Source organism: Myotis yumanensis, unplaced genomic scaffold, assembly GCF_028538775.1.
Source record: "Myotis yumanensis isolate MYYU_CA2020_CCGP unplaced genomic scaffold, mMyoYum1.0.hap1 SCAF_3, whole genome shotgun sequence".
Classification (NCBI taxonomy): Eukaryota; Metazoa; Chordata; class Mammalia; order Chiroptera; family Vespertilionidae; genus Myotis; species Myotis yumanensis.
The window spans coordinates 120201372-120215508 of NW_027223754.1; the positions used below are offsets into that span (position 1 = coordinate 120201372).

The 14137-nt window shown below is 40.7% G+C and overlaps 1 protein-coding gene across 6 annotated transcripts in view; it reads right to left on the minus strand.

Moving 5' to 3' along the window:
• ERC1 (ELKS/RAB6-interacting/CAST family member 1) overlaps nt 1–14137 on the minus strand; it is a 503328-nt gene that overhangs the window by 352850 nt on the left and 136341 nt on the right. For all 6 annotated transcript variants that reach the window (XM_070409489.1, XM_070409487.1, XM_070409488.1 and 3 more), the window contains one exon: nt 12680–12847. In XM_070409489.1, the coding sequence (XP_070265590.1) occupies nt 12680–12847 (168 nt within the window). The remainder of the gene's footprint in view (nt 1–12679; nt 12848–14137) is intronic.

Genomic DNA, 14137 nt, shown 5'->3' on the forward strand with positions numbered 1-14137 from the left:
ATCTCAACTGTGCGTGTGTGTGTGTGTGTGGGGGGGGGGGGGGGGGGGCCAGGAGAGAACCATAACTGAGAAAGGCACCCACATAACATCTGGCTGTGAAAAGCAACAGGGTGCTGTTTGTCAGGGAAAGACAGCTGGAAATGCAGGCATCCTCTTAAAGGGCCAGCGCACAAAATTCCAAGTGCATCTGCTTACCTTGGGCTCCTGCAGAGTGGACTGGAGCTGTATAAGCATAAGCCAGAGTTGGGTACTCTAGGGTTAGAGCTCAGAAGGCAGACACCCCAGTTTCCTATGCTGAGTCATTCCCTCATGCTGTGGAGGTCATCTTTCTCAGGCAGACCTCTGCTATCCAGGTGGTGTTTGCTTGGGGGAAACCACTTGCCCCACCTTGTTGGAAAACCTCTCACCCCTCCTGTGGACGATTGCTTGAGGCTACTCCAGACTGAACCCAATCAGTGTGCAGGCAGAGGCGGGTCTCCAGAGGCTTTGAGTCTTTGCCCGATCTAATTAGTCAGAAACAATTGGGTCCCCGCCGCAGACAGCATCCCAGATTGCTCAGAGAAGCAAAAGCCAGCAGGACCCCAAAGGCCTGAAGCTGACATCTGTGGGACCAACTCCATGGAGGAAGAGAGTACAACTCAGAACAGGGACAATCAAGATGTGAGACTTGTTCTAGTTGGTTTGGCTCAGTGGATAGAGTACTGGCCTGTGGACTGAAGGATCCCAGGTTTGATTCCACCCAAGGGCACATACCTAGTTTTCAGGCTCGATCCCCCCAGTAGAAGGTGTGCAGGAGGCAGCCAATCAATGATTCTCTCTCATTGACATTTCTATCTCTGTATCCCTCTCCCCTCTTCTCTGAAACAAATAAAAATATATATTTTTTAAAAAGATGTGAGACTCAAGGCAGATCCAGCCTCTGCGCTACAGAGTTCCCAACTATTGAACTACTAGGGGATTCAATCTCTCAGACCTCAATGAGGTTGCCCAAGGCCAGAAACGGACAGTGACTCACATTCACCTTCACTAGAGAAGCTCCCAAGAGGCTCAAGATAGATACAACAAGGGACCAGATTCAACGACATCAGAGCAAAATGCAGTAAGCCCCACAAATAGCAGACCCAAAGTACCTATGTAACAGCTGGCACAATGACATTAAGGTTGAACCTCACTGGAAGCAAGTCTGAGGGGAGATCCCTCCCACAAATGGGATATCAACAATCCAGTCACAATTAAAACAGAAGAACCCAAACAAAAAACACAAGGGGCATTCCTAGAGCATCCAGCTCAGGTGAATAAAGAGACTACACCACTGAACCCCTCAAGACACTGTCTATATAAAGCCATCCCACAAAGACTGGGAGGCATAGCAGTCCTATCTAATAAATAGAAGCAAATACAAGGAGACAGCTAAAATGGGGAGACAAAGAGACAACCTCCAAATGAGAGAAAAGAAGGAATCTCTGGAAAAAGAACTAAATGAGATGGAGGCAAGCAACCTATCAGACATAGAGTTCAAAGCAATGGTTATAAAGATGCTTAAGGAACTTAGTGCAAATTACCACAGCATAAAAAGTGAAATAGAGGCGATGAACAAGAACCAGACAGAAATAAAGAATAATATATTTGACACCAAAAACACAATGGAAGGGATTAAAAATAGATTGGATGAAGCAGAGGATCAAATCAGCGATTTGGAAGACAAGGTAGAAATAAATACCCAATTAGAACAACAAATTAAAAAAAAGAATTAAAAAGCAGGAAAATAGCTTAAGGGAGCTCTGGGACAACAAGAAATGTAAGAACACCCACTTTATAGGAATGCCAGAAGGGGAAGAGGGTGAGCAGGGACAGAGAATGTGTTTAAAGAAATGGATTCCAAATCCAAATTCAAGTGGAAGAAGGGATAAAAAAAAAATTGCTTACTTCCTCAGTACTCTGCTGTCTTCTCTTAAGCAATCTGCTTCTTTGAAAACTACTATTTAAAGGAGAGAATCGAAGATGGCGGCATAGGTAAACACCGGAGACTGCCGCCATGGACAACCACTTCAAAAATACAACTAAAAGTCGGAGCGGACATCAACCAGAACCACGGGAAGGCTGGCTGAGGAGAGTCTCTTCAACTAGAAGCAAAAACAACAGCATTCCGACGCTCAGCGGAGGCGCAGTGTGGAAAATTTAAAGGTACGGCGGTGCGGTGGTGAGGGTGCGCGCGCAAAGTGGGCTGGCGGCTGAGGGCGCGATTGTCATTTTCAATCAGGAGTGAGTCTCAGACTCTGGGCTACAGATCCGGGCGAGTCTCTAGGGACCCAGACTCAAACGGGAGAAGCGGGACTGTCTGGCTACGGCCCCTCCGAGGTTTGCAGCGATTGCTGGGACAGAGAGGCAGAGCCCCTGGGGACGGACTGAGAGCGGCCATAGCTGCTCCCTCCCCCCCGCCCTGTTGGGCCCGCCCCGCCCAAACCCTGCGCACAGCCATTTGCTGATCGCCTCAGGCAAGGGCTGGACTAGCGCCTCTCCTGAGGACTGAAGTTTTCCCACAGCTGATTTCCACCGCCAGTCGGCCTGGTGGTCAAATCCCTCTAGTGTTAACTACAACAATTAAGGCTTGGCTAGAACAAGACTGCGCACAGAGACCACAAGGGGGTGCACCAAGAAAGCATAAAAGATGCGGAGACAAAAAAACATGACAGAAATGGAGGATATGGAGCTAAGAATAGCAATTTTGAGGGCTTGCCATAAATTTGTGCAGAGCCTCACGAAAACTAATGAGACCCTCGATGCTACGATAAAGAAATTAGAAAGTAAGCATACACGGACTGAAATAAAGAATATTATACCCAATAGCAGACCAGAGGAGCACAAGAATCAAACCAAAGATTCGACAAAAAACACCCAATTGGAAAAGCAAAATGAAAAAAGAATCCGAAAGTGTGAAGATAGTGTAAGGAGCCTCTGGGACAGCTTTAAGCGGACTAATATCAGAGTCATTGGAGTACCAGAAGATGAGAGACAGCAAGATATTGAAAACCTATTTCAAGAAATAATGGCAGAAAACTTCCCCCACCTGGAGAAAGAAATGGACTTACAGGTCCAAGAAGCGCAGAGAACCCCAAACAAAAGGAATCCAAAGAGGACCACACCAAGACACATCATCATTAAAATGCCAAGAGCAAAAGACAAAGAGAAAATCTTAAAAGCAGCAAGAGAAAGAGGCTCAATTACCTACAAGGGAATACCCATACGACTGTCAGCTGATTTCTCAACAGAAACTTTGCAGGCCAGAAGGGAATGGCAAGAAATATTCAAAGTGCTGAATACCAAGAACCTACAACCAAGATTACTTTATCCAGCAAAGCTATCATTCAGAATTGAAGGTCAGATAAAGAGCTTCACAGATAAGGAAAAACTAAAGGAGTTCATCACCGCCAAACCAGTATTATATGAAATGCTGAAAGGTATCCTTTAAGAAGAGGAAGAAGAAGAAAAAGGTAAAGATACAAATTATGAACAACAAATATGCATCTATCAACAAATGAATCTAAGAATCAAGTGAATAAATAACCTGATGTACAGAATGAACTGGTGACTATAATGAACCAGGGACATAGAAAGGGAATGGACTGACTATTCTTGGGGGAAAAGGGGTGTGGGAGATGCGGGAAGTGACTGGACAAAAATCATGCACCTATGGATGAACTCAGTGGGTGGGGAGTGAGGGTGGAGGGTGGGGTGGGAGCTGGAAGGAGGGGAGTAATGGGGGGAAAAAAGAGGAACAAATGTAATAATCTGAACAATAAAGATTTAAAAAAATAAATAAATAAAAAATAAATAAAGAAATGATAGAAAATTTCCCTAACCTGGTGAAGGAAAATGTCACACAAGTTCAGGAGGCACAGAGAGTAGTAATCAAGATAAACCAAAACAGACCCACACCTAGACACATCATAATTAAAATGGCAAATGTTAAAGACAAAGAAAGAATCTTAAAGGCAGCAAGAGAGAGACAGAAAATTACCTACAAAGGAGTTCCCATTAGAATGTCAGCTGACTTCTCAACAGAAACACTTCAGACCAGAAGGAAGCGGTATAAAGTACTCAAAGTAATGAAAAGTAAGGGCCTAAATCCAAGACTACTGTATCCAGCAAGGCTTTCATTTAAAATTGAAGGTAGCCGAAACCGGTTTGGCTCAGTGGATAGAGCGTCGGCCTGCGGACTGAAAGGTCCCAGGTTCGATTCCGGTCAAGGGCATGTACCTGGGTTGCAGGCACATCCCCAGTGGGAGATGTGCAGGAGGCAGCTGATCGATGTTTCTCTCCCATCGATGTTTCTCTCCCATCGATGTTTCTGACTATCTATCTCTCTCCCTTCCTCTCTGTAAAAAATCAATAAAATATATTTTAAAAAAAATTGAAGGTAAAATAAAAAGCTTTCCAGAAGGAAAAAAGTTGAAGAATTACATTACCACCAAACCAGCAATTCAAGAAGTGTTAAAGGAATTGCTTTAAGAAGGAGAAAAGGGCCCTAGCCAGTTTGGCTGAGTGGATAGAGTGTCAGCCTGCGGGTTCAATTCCAGTCAAGGGCACATACCTTGGTTGCAGGCTCCTCTCCAGCCCAGGTCCTGGTTGGGGCTCGAGCAGGAGGCAACCAATCGATGTGTATCTCTCACATCAATATTTCTCTCTGTCTTTCCCTCTCTCTAAAAATCAATGAAAAAATATCCTCGGGTGAGGATTTAAAAAAGAGAAGAACCTAGAACAAGCTTTCCAAAAAGAGAGCTTTTATTTCATTTGGAATAAAAAAAGACCCTGAATAGCCACAGCAATCCTGAGAAAGTAGAACAAAGTTGGAGAGATCACAATACCAGATATCAAGCTATATTACCAAGCCACGGTTCTCAAAACTGCCGGTACTGGAACAAGAACAGACATATAGACCAATGAAACAGAACAGAGAACCTAGAAATCGATCCAAGCCATTATGCTCTATCAATATTTGACAAAGGAGGCAAGAGAATACAATGGAGTCGAGACAGTCTCTTCAATAAATAGTGCTGAGAAAATTGGTCAGATACATGCAAAAATACGAAACTAGATCACTAACTTACACCATACACAAAAATAAACTCAAAACGGTTAAAGGACTTAAATGTAAGATGGGAAACCATAAAACTCTTAGAAGAATCCATAGGCAGCAAAATAGAAGACATATGTTGTAGCAATATATTTACTGATACAGCTCCTAGGGCAGTGATGGCGAACCTATGACACTCGTGTCAGAGGTGACACGCAAACTCATTTTTTTGGTTGATTTTTCTTTGTTAAATGGCATTTAAATATATAAAATAAATATCAAAAATATAAATCTTTGTTTTACTATGGTTGCAAGTATCAAAACATTTCTATGTGTGACACGGCACCAGAGTTAAGTTAGGGTTTTTCAAAATGCTGACACGCCGAGCTCAAAAGGTTCGCCATCACTGTCCTAGGGCAATAAAGAAAAAGGAGAAAATAAACAAATGGGACTTCATCAAAATAAAAAGCTTCTGCACAGTAAAAGAAACCATCAACAAAACAACAAGAAAGCCCACTGCATGGGAGAACATATTTGCCAATGTTATCTCAGATAAGGGTTTAATCTCCAACATTTACAGGGAACTCACACAACTTAACAAAAGGAAGATAAACAATCCAATCAAAAATGGGCAAAGAACCTAAATAGACACTTTTCGAAAGAGGAGATACAGAAGGCCGAGAGACATATGAAAACATGCTCAAAGTCACTAATCATTCGAGAGATGCAAATCAAAACAACAATGAGGTACCATCTCACACCTGTCAGAATGGCTATCATCAACAAATCAACAAACGACAAGTGCTGGAGAGGATGTGGAGAAAAAGGAACCCTCATGCACTGCTGGTGGGAATGCAGACTGGTGCAGCCACTCTGGAAGACAGTACAGAGATTCCTCAAAAAGTTAAAAACGGAACTCCCATTTGATCCAGTAATCACACTTCTAGGAATATATCCCAAGAAACCAGAAACACCAATCAGAAAGGATATATGCACCCCTATGTTCATAGCAGCACAATTTACAATAGCTAAGATTTGGAAACAGCCTAAGTGCCCATCAGCAGATGAGTGGATTAAAAACTGTGGTACATCTACACAATGGAATACTATGCTGCTATAAAAAAGAAGGAATTTATACCATTTGCAACAGCATGGATGGAACTGGAGAACATTATGCTAAGTGAAATAAGTCAGTCAGAAAAAGATAAATATCACATGATCTCACTCATATGTGGAATATAATGAACAATATAAACTGGTGAACAAAAATTGTTCCAGAGACAAGGTGACTCTGAACAGACAGTCCAACCTCAGAGAGAAGGCGGGGGGGGGGGGGGGGGGGGGGGAGGAGTTGGGAGAGGGAGGGGGTTAGAGATCAACCAAAGGACTTGTATACATGCATATTAGCCTAACCAATGGACACAGACACTGGGACAGTGGGGCTTGTCTTGGGGGGTGAGAAAGGCTGGAGGTGTCAATTGGGGAAAAAGTAGACATATGTAATAGTTTAAACAATAAAAAAAGAAGAAGAAAAGGAGACAGGATCATAGCCATAAAAAAATTAAAATGGCAATAAAAATTATTTATCAATAATTACCTTAAATGTAAATGGATTAAATGCTCTAGTCAAAAGACACAGGGTGACTGAATAGATAAGAAAACATTACCCATATACATATGCTCTCTACAAGAGAACCACCTCAGAACAAAAGATACACACAGACTGAGAGTGAAGGGATAGAAGAAAATATTCCATGCAAAAGGAAAGGAAACAAAACCTGGGGTAGCAATACAGATACCGTATCAGATAAACTAGATTTTAAAACAAGGGCCATAACAAGAGACAAAGAAGGCCATTACATAATATTAAAGAGAATGATTCAACAAGAAAATACAACCCTTGTAAACATATATGTACCCAATATAGGAGCACCCAAGTACATAAAAACTCTTGATGGACTTTAAAAGAGAGAATGACTGCAATACAGTCACAGTAGGGGACTTTAACACCACACTGACATCACTGATCTTCCAGACAAAAAATTAACAAGGAAAAAGACCTTAAATAACATACTAGGTCAGATGGACCTAACTGATATTTACAGAACATTTCACATTTTCATATACATTTTTCTCAAGTGCATCTTGAACATTCTCAAAGATAGACCACATGTTAGGGCACAAAACAAGTCTATACAAATTCAAGAAAATTGATATAATATCAAGCATCTTCTCAGATCACAATGGAATAAAGTTAGAAATCAACTACAAAAAAAAAATTCAAAAACACTCAAATACATGGAGGCTAAATAGCATGTTATTAAACAACTAGAGGCCCGGTGCACAAAAATTTGTGCACTGGGGGGGGAGGAGGGGGTCCCTCAGCCCGTCCTGTGCCCTCTCGCAGTCTGAGACCCCTCAGGAGATAATGACCTGCTGGCTTAGGCCTGCTTCCGGGTGGCAGAGGGCAGGCCCAATCCCTAGGTGCAGCCCCTGGTCGGGCTCAGAGCAGGGCCGATTGGGGAGTTGGGGCACCGCCCCCTGTCATGCACAGAGCAGGGCGGATCGGGAGCTTGTGATGCCACCCCTAGTCACGCTCAGGGTGGAGCCGATTGGGGGGTTGGGGCACCACCCCCTGTCACACTCAAGGCAGGGTCGATAGGGAAGTTGTGACGTCACCCCCTGTCACGCACAGAGCAGGGCCGATCAGGGGGTTGGGGCGTTGCCTCCTGTCATGCACAGAGCAGGGCCCATCAGGGGCGTTGGGGCTCCGTACCCTGTCACACACAGAGCAGGGCCAATCAGGGGGTTGGGGCTCCGTACCCTGTCACACACAGAGCAGGGCCCATCAGGGGCGTTGGGGCTCCGTACCCTGTCACACACAGATCAGGGCTGATCAGGGGGTTGAGGAGCTCCCCCCGTCACTCACAGAGTAGGGCCGATAGGGGAGTTGGGGCACCGCCCCATCACACACAGAGGAGGGCGGATCAGGGGGTTGGGGCGCCACCCTCTATCACCCACAGAGCAGGGCCGATCAGGGGGTTGGGGCACTGCCACTTTCACACTCAGGGCAGGGCCGATGGGGAGGTTATGGCTCTACCCCGTCACACACAGAGCAGGGCCGGTGGGGGGTGGGGGGGGGGGGGGGAGTTGGGGCGCCGCACCCTGTCACCCACAGAGCAGGGCCAATCAGGGGGTTGGGGCGCTGCACCCTGTCACACATAGAGCAGGGCCGATCAGGGGGTTAGGGCGCTGCACCCTGTCATACACAGAGCCACAGGGCAATCAGGGGGTTGGGGAGCTCCCCCCTATCAGGCAAAGAGCAGGGCCGATCAGGGGGTTGGGGCACCTTCCCCTGTCACGAACAGAGCAGGGTGGATAGGGAGGTTGTGGCCCCGCCCCCTGTCACACACAGAGCCACAGGGCGATCAGGGGGTTTGGGCGCTGCCCCCTGTCATGCTGATCCCGGTGCCGGGAGGCCTCGCTGCTCCACTGATCCCGGTGCTGGGAGGCATATTACCCTTTTACTATATAGAATAGAGGCCTGGTGCACGGGTGGGGGCCGGCTGGTTTGCCCTGAAGGGTGTCCTGGATCAGCGTGGGGGTCCCCACTGCGGTGCCTGGCCAGTCTGGGTGAAGGGCTGAGGGCCGTTTTCAGGCTGGCGAGTGACTGAAGCTCCCAACCGCTCCTTTTTTTCTTTTTTTTTTTTTATTCTGAGCCAGCTTTAGCTCTGAGGCCTCGGCTGCTGAAAGCAGGTTTCTGGCCTTTGTTTACCATCTGTATTTGATACAATGTTGCGGTCCGGATGGCTGAAGCCCGGTTGACTGAAAGCCGGTTTCTGGAGTTTTGTTTAGCTTCTATATTTGCAACATAGTTGCTTAGAGTGCAGCTGAGAGGCCGGCAAGTCAGGCGGAGAACGTTGGAGTCCGCCATCACTGGAGCAAGCAAGCCTCCCTGTTCGCTTCAGTGCATGGCTGCTGGCCACCATCTTGGCTGGCAGTTAATTTGCATATCGCCCTGATTAGCCAATGGGAAGGGTAGCGTATGTACGGCTAATTACCATGTTTCTCTTTTATTAGATAGGATGAATGGGTTACCAATGAGATCAAGTAAGAAATTAAAAACTTCCTGGAAACAAATGAAAATGAACACACAACCACCCAAAACCTATGGGACTCGGGGAAATCAGTGAGAGGGAAGTTTATAGCACTGCAGGTCTACCTCAAGAAACAAGAAAAAGGACCAATAAACTATCTAACCCTACAACTAAATGAATTAGGAAGAGAACAGAAAGAAAAGCCCAGAGGAAGTAGAAGGAAGGAAATAATAAAAATCACAGTGGAAATAAATGATATAAAAACTAAAAAAAAAAAAAAAGGGGGGGGGGGGGGGCACAAAAGATCAATATATCCAAGAGCTTGTTCTTTGAAAATATAAAATTGATGAACTCCTAGCCAGACTCATCAAAAAAACAAAGAGAGAGGACCCAAATAAATAAAATCAGAAATGAAAGAGGCGATATAACAAACACCACAGAAATACAAAGGATTGCATGCAAATACTATGAACAACTATATGCCAACAAACTGGACAACCTGGGTGAAGTGGACAAATTCCTAGAAACATGCAATCTTCCCAAAGTCAATCAGGAAAAATCAGAAAAACCTAACTAGGCCAATAACAACTGATGAAATTGAAGCAGTAATTTAAAAACTTCCAGCAAACAAAAGTCTTGGACCAGTTGAATTTTAGCAAACATTCAAAGAAAAACTAATACTTGTCCTCCTCAAACTATTCCAAAAAGTTTAAGAGGAAGGAACACTTCCAGGCTCTTTTTAAGAAGCCAGCATTATGCTAATTCCAAAACGAGTTAAAGACACTACAAAGAAAGAAAATTACAAGCCAATTATCTCTGATGAACACAGATGCTAAAATCCTCAACAAAATATTAGCAAATAGAATCCATCAATATGTTAAAAAGATCATACACCATGATCAAGTGGGATTTATTCTGGGGAGGCAAGGCTGGTACAATATTCGCAAATCAATAAATGTAATACATCACATAAACAAATTGAAAGATAAAAACCACATCATTATATCAACAGAAACAGAAAAGGCATTCAAAAATCAGATCTTTTCTAATATCCCTTCTTTGCTTAATGAATTTTAAAATTTAAAAAAAACTCCTTGATACATGTTCTTTTTCATATGTGCTGAATTTAGTGATTTGAAAGTTAAATTAAAGTCTAGGGTAGCTGCAGAGAGAAAAATAAAATCAATATCAAATTACAGAAATATATGAGAATTTTCAGAGTTGGTTCAAACTACCTATTATGGGCTCTAACATGAGAATGTTGCTTTGGAAAAAGTGACTCTTATCAAGTGTCATCGAATTAACTTAAGAAAAAAAGTAAATACTAATAAGTAGGTATATTACATACATATAATCATCCCAAATTCAAAGGCAAGTTAGCTTATATAGTGTTACATTTTAAGATGAGACCGACATATTTGAGCAGTTATCCCAGTAACTTATGAGGTAATCACTGAAATTCAGTTACTCCCATAATAGCTAAAAACAAATATAAAAACCATTCAAGAATGACCACAAATGCAGTCTTTATTCTCTATGGTTCCAGAGACCAATCACAAGCCCATCTGTGTGAGACCTAGTTAATAAGAACATTATTTGAGAGGGATACAAAGAGAAGAGTGGATTGCCGAGAGGAAAAGGTCATTTATTAGAATGTGACAAGCTTTTAAATGTTTGCATTATCATTAACCAACTGCCTGGTTCTGTTTCCCACCCTGCAGACTCCATTCAAAGCTATCACAGGAGCAAAACTGGAAAGCAGGCTGATGTCTAAAACACTCACACCCTCTTCTGACCCTTTTGGAGTACTGCATGCACACCTGTTACTGAAGTAGAAAACGCTAATAAAACTATAAATTAATAACAATGCAAGTAACATTTTCTACATAATTTTATATTCAAAATTCCCTTAATAAACCTAAATTTAGCTTAATAAAAATGTGAAAGACCAAATTTTCTATATAAAATTTATGCCCATGAAAAGAAAACCAACTATGTTCTCTTAACATTTTAAAAGTTTATATATTTGCTAATTTTATTATAAAAATTACAGTAACATTACTTTGTGTGCCAGACACTGGGTATGAATAAACTAGTTCAATCCTAACAACAACCTTAAGGGTAGGCATTACCTTACAAATATGTGAAGTGAGGCACAATGAAGGTAAACAACATGCCCAGGATCATGCACCTGGGAGGTAAGGCTAAATTCAAACTCAATAACTGTGACGCTTACTAACTGTGAGACTTATTTATACCCAAAATATCCTTCTGAGTTAAAATGAAGTTGATATAATAAAATGAAACATAATTTAAATAGAGAAAAATTTTAAGTTATAAGGAAAATAAGTCATCCAAATCTCTAATTTTCAACAAAGTCCCAAATGGTACAAAAATATTATATGAAATAGTTTTGGTCATTTTCACATTCCATCTCCCTTGAAGATTCTGATCTAGGTATCTGTGATATAGCTTTTATGCATTCTTTTTACTCCCCATTCCTTTTTTCCATCAAACTATGCCCTTATTTATCTATGATCTGGTTCTTTAAAAGAAAAGAAAAAAACTAGTCCATACTGTATGCTTTATTTTTCTTCTACAAAGCAGAACTACTTACCTATTCCTATCTAAATTACCTATTTCATTGAAATACTTCCAGTGCCTGGCTGGTGTGGCTCATATTTGAGTGTCAGCCTATGAACCAGGAGGTTATAGTTTGATTCCCAGTCAGGGCACATGCCCAGGCTGCAGGCTCAATCCCAAGTAGGGAGTGTGCAGGAGACAGCCTACCAATGATTCTTTCTCATCAATGTTTCTATCTCTCTCTCACTCTCCCTTCCTCTCTGAAATCAATAAAAATATATTTTTAAAAAGATATCTGCATTAAGACAGTAAATCCAAATAGCATTACCAATTTCTTCTCATTGCAAACATGATATTCTCATCTGCCTAGAAATAGAGTATTCCTACTTGAAATCAGGGCTGACAGACTAATCTAAGATTTCTAAAAATACTAACAAACAGGATATGAAGGCACAGTGTCTAATGATCTGTAGTTCAAAAACAAGATCTATCTAGAACATCTCTAAATTCAGTTTGCCTATTTAAAGCTATTTATAATATAAAAAATTAAGAATACTTAATAATCCAAGCATGGGGTAACCAAACTCACTGCCATTCATGACCAGAAGATTCACCATGGTAAAGAACAAAACCTTCATTTAGATTTCTATTTTATAACTATGTTTTCATTTCACAATTCTAATTTAAAGTACACTTAGAGAAATCCAAAGTATTAAAAACATATAAACTGTACCAGTTTTAATTTGTTAGATCTAAAAACAAAATGGTTATATTTTAGTATAATAATTGATCATATTGCTAAAGAATTAATCATAACATCATGCTTATCTCCCAAATCTAAGCTATATAACAAAAAGAGCACAGGTAATACATATGAAAAGGTGCCAAGGAATCAAGTCCCTGCAAATCCCAAAACTATTTTTACCTCTGTCTGCAGGATGGCAGCCCTTTGTTCCTTAGCAGTCAAGGACTCCTTCAGCACTTCAATGTGTTGCTTACTGTCCGAGAACTGGTTCGTAAGTGTTTCTAGCTTTGTCTGTAGAGCTAGTAGTTCTGTGTCCTTTCTGGAGAGCTCCTGCTTCACCTGACCAATCTATAGAAAAAAAACAAAATGCTGTAAGGAAAAAAGAAATAAAACACCCACCTCTGATCTGGATCTTTGACAAATCTAAGTCACAAGATATGAAACTAAAAGCAGCATTAATCATTAATTTTATGAGAGAACATAATTCATCTCTTTGCATCATCCAATCTTAGATATTCACAAAGCTTATTTGACTAATAGGAAAATTTCCAGTTTTATTTATTGTGTCTCTTAAACATTTTTTTAAATCCCTTAGAAAAGGAAAGAGAAAAATTCCAATTCAATTAGAATACTATGACACATTAATAAGAATATGAACTATACTTTTTTCATTTCGTGAAGTCAGGCCTTTTCAGAACATAAATCAGAATTAGTGTAAATGTAATTCAGAAAGGAAAAAAACACTTCCTAGTATTGCTATTTAAATTTAAAACCAAAAGCTGACTGTGCTATATTTTTTATTAAGATTTTTCTCATTCTCAAAAGTTTACATAAAATCTTTGTCTTAAAATCCACTTTGTATTATAAGACATTATAAATGCGTGCTCTTAAATATTTATAATTTTGATGAGTTGGGAGTATTGACCTAAAAAAAGATTTCACCTACAAAATTATATTACCTGTAACATGCCATTCTAACTAAATGAAGATGACCTAAACAGAGAATGAATAAATCTTTCTGTAAGAATCTACATCATGTGTAATTTGACAGAGTAATTAATCCATAAATCAATAGGATTATTCATTCTCCTATAAATTTCTTTCATCTTAACTTAGAAATATTTAGTTCTAATACCTCCTTTGTATTTGTGTTTCTAAAAATTTTTTAAATAGTCTTTTATTCTAAATGTAAGTCAAAGTAATAGAAATTAAATTTGCTTTTACATTATGTCTACTGCTTAGGAAGGTAACTGTGCACTGAAAGACAGATTAATTATTGGAAGTAGAAATATGACAAGAGGTCAATAATTTCAGTATCACTCATGAAAGGAAAAGTACTTTTTATTTTTCTAAAGAAAATATATGTAAAGTATTTTATTGTAATAGCCTTAGATATAACGGGCAAATCTTTTCAGAACAATTTTCCATGAAGAAATATAAAATAAATTTTACTTTAATTAAAATTAGACTTTTTAAAAGCCCTAAAAATAAATTTCTAATTTATTCTTCTATTTCACAAGAAGACAAGCATTTTTCTCATATGCATGAACTCTCCATTTACAGATATAGTTATTCATTCAACACATATTTGTGTACTTATTGCATGCAAAGTACTTGAGGATACTAAGGACATCAGTG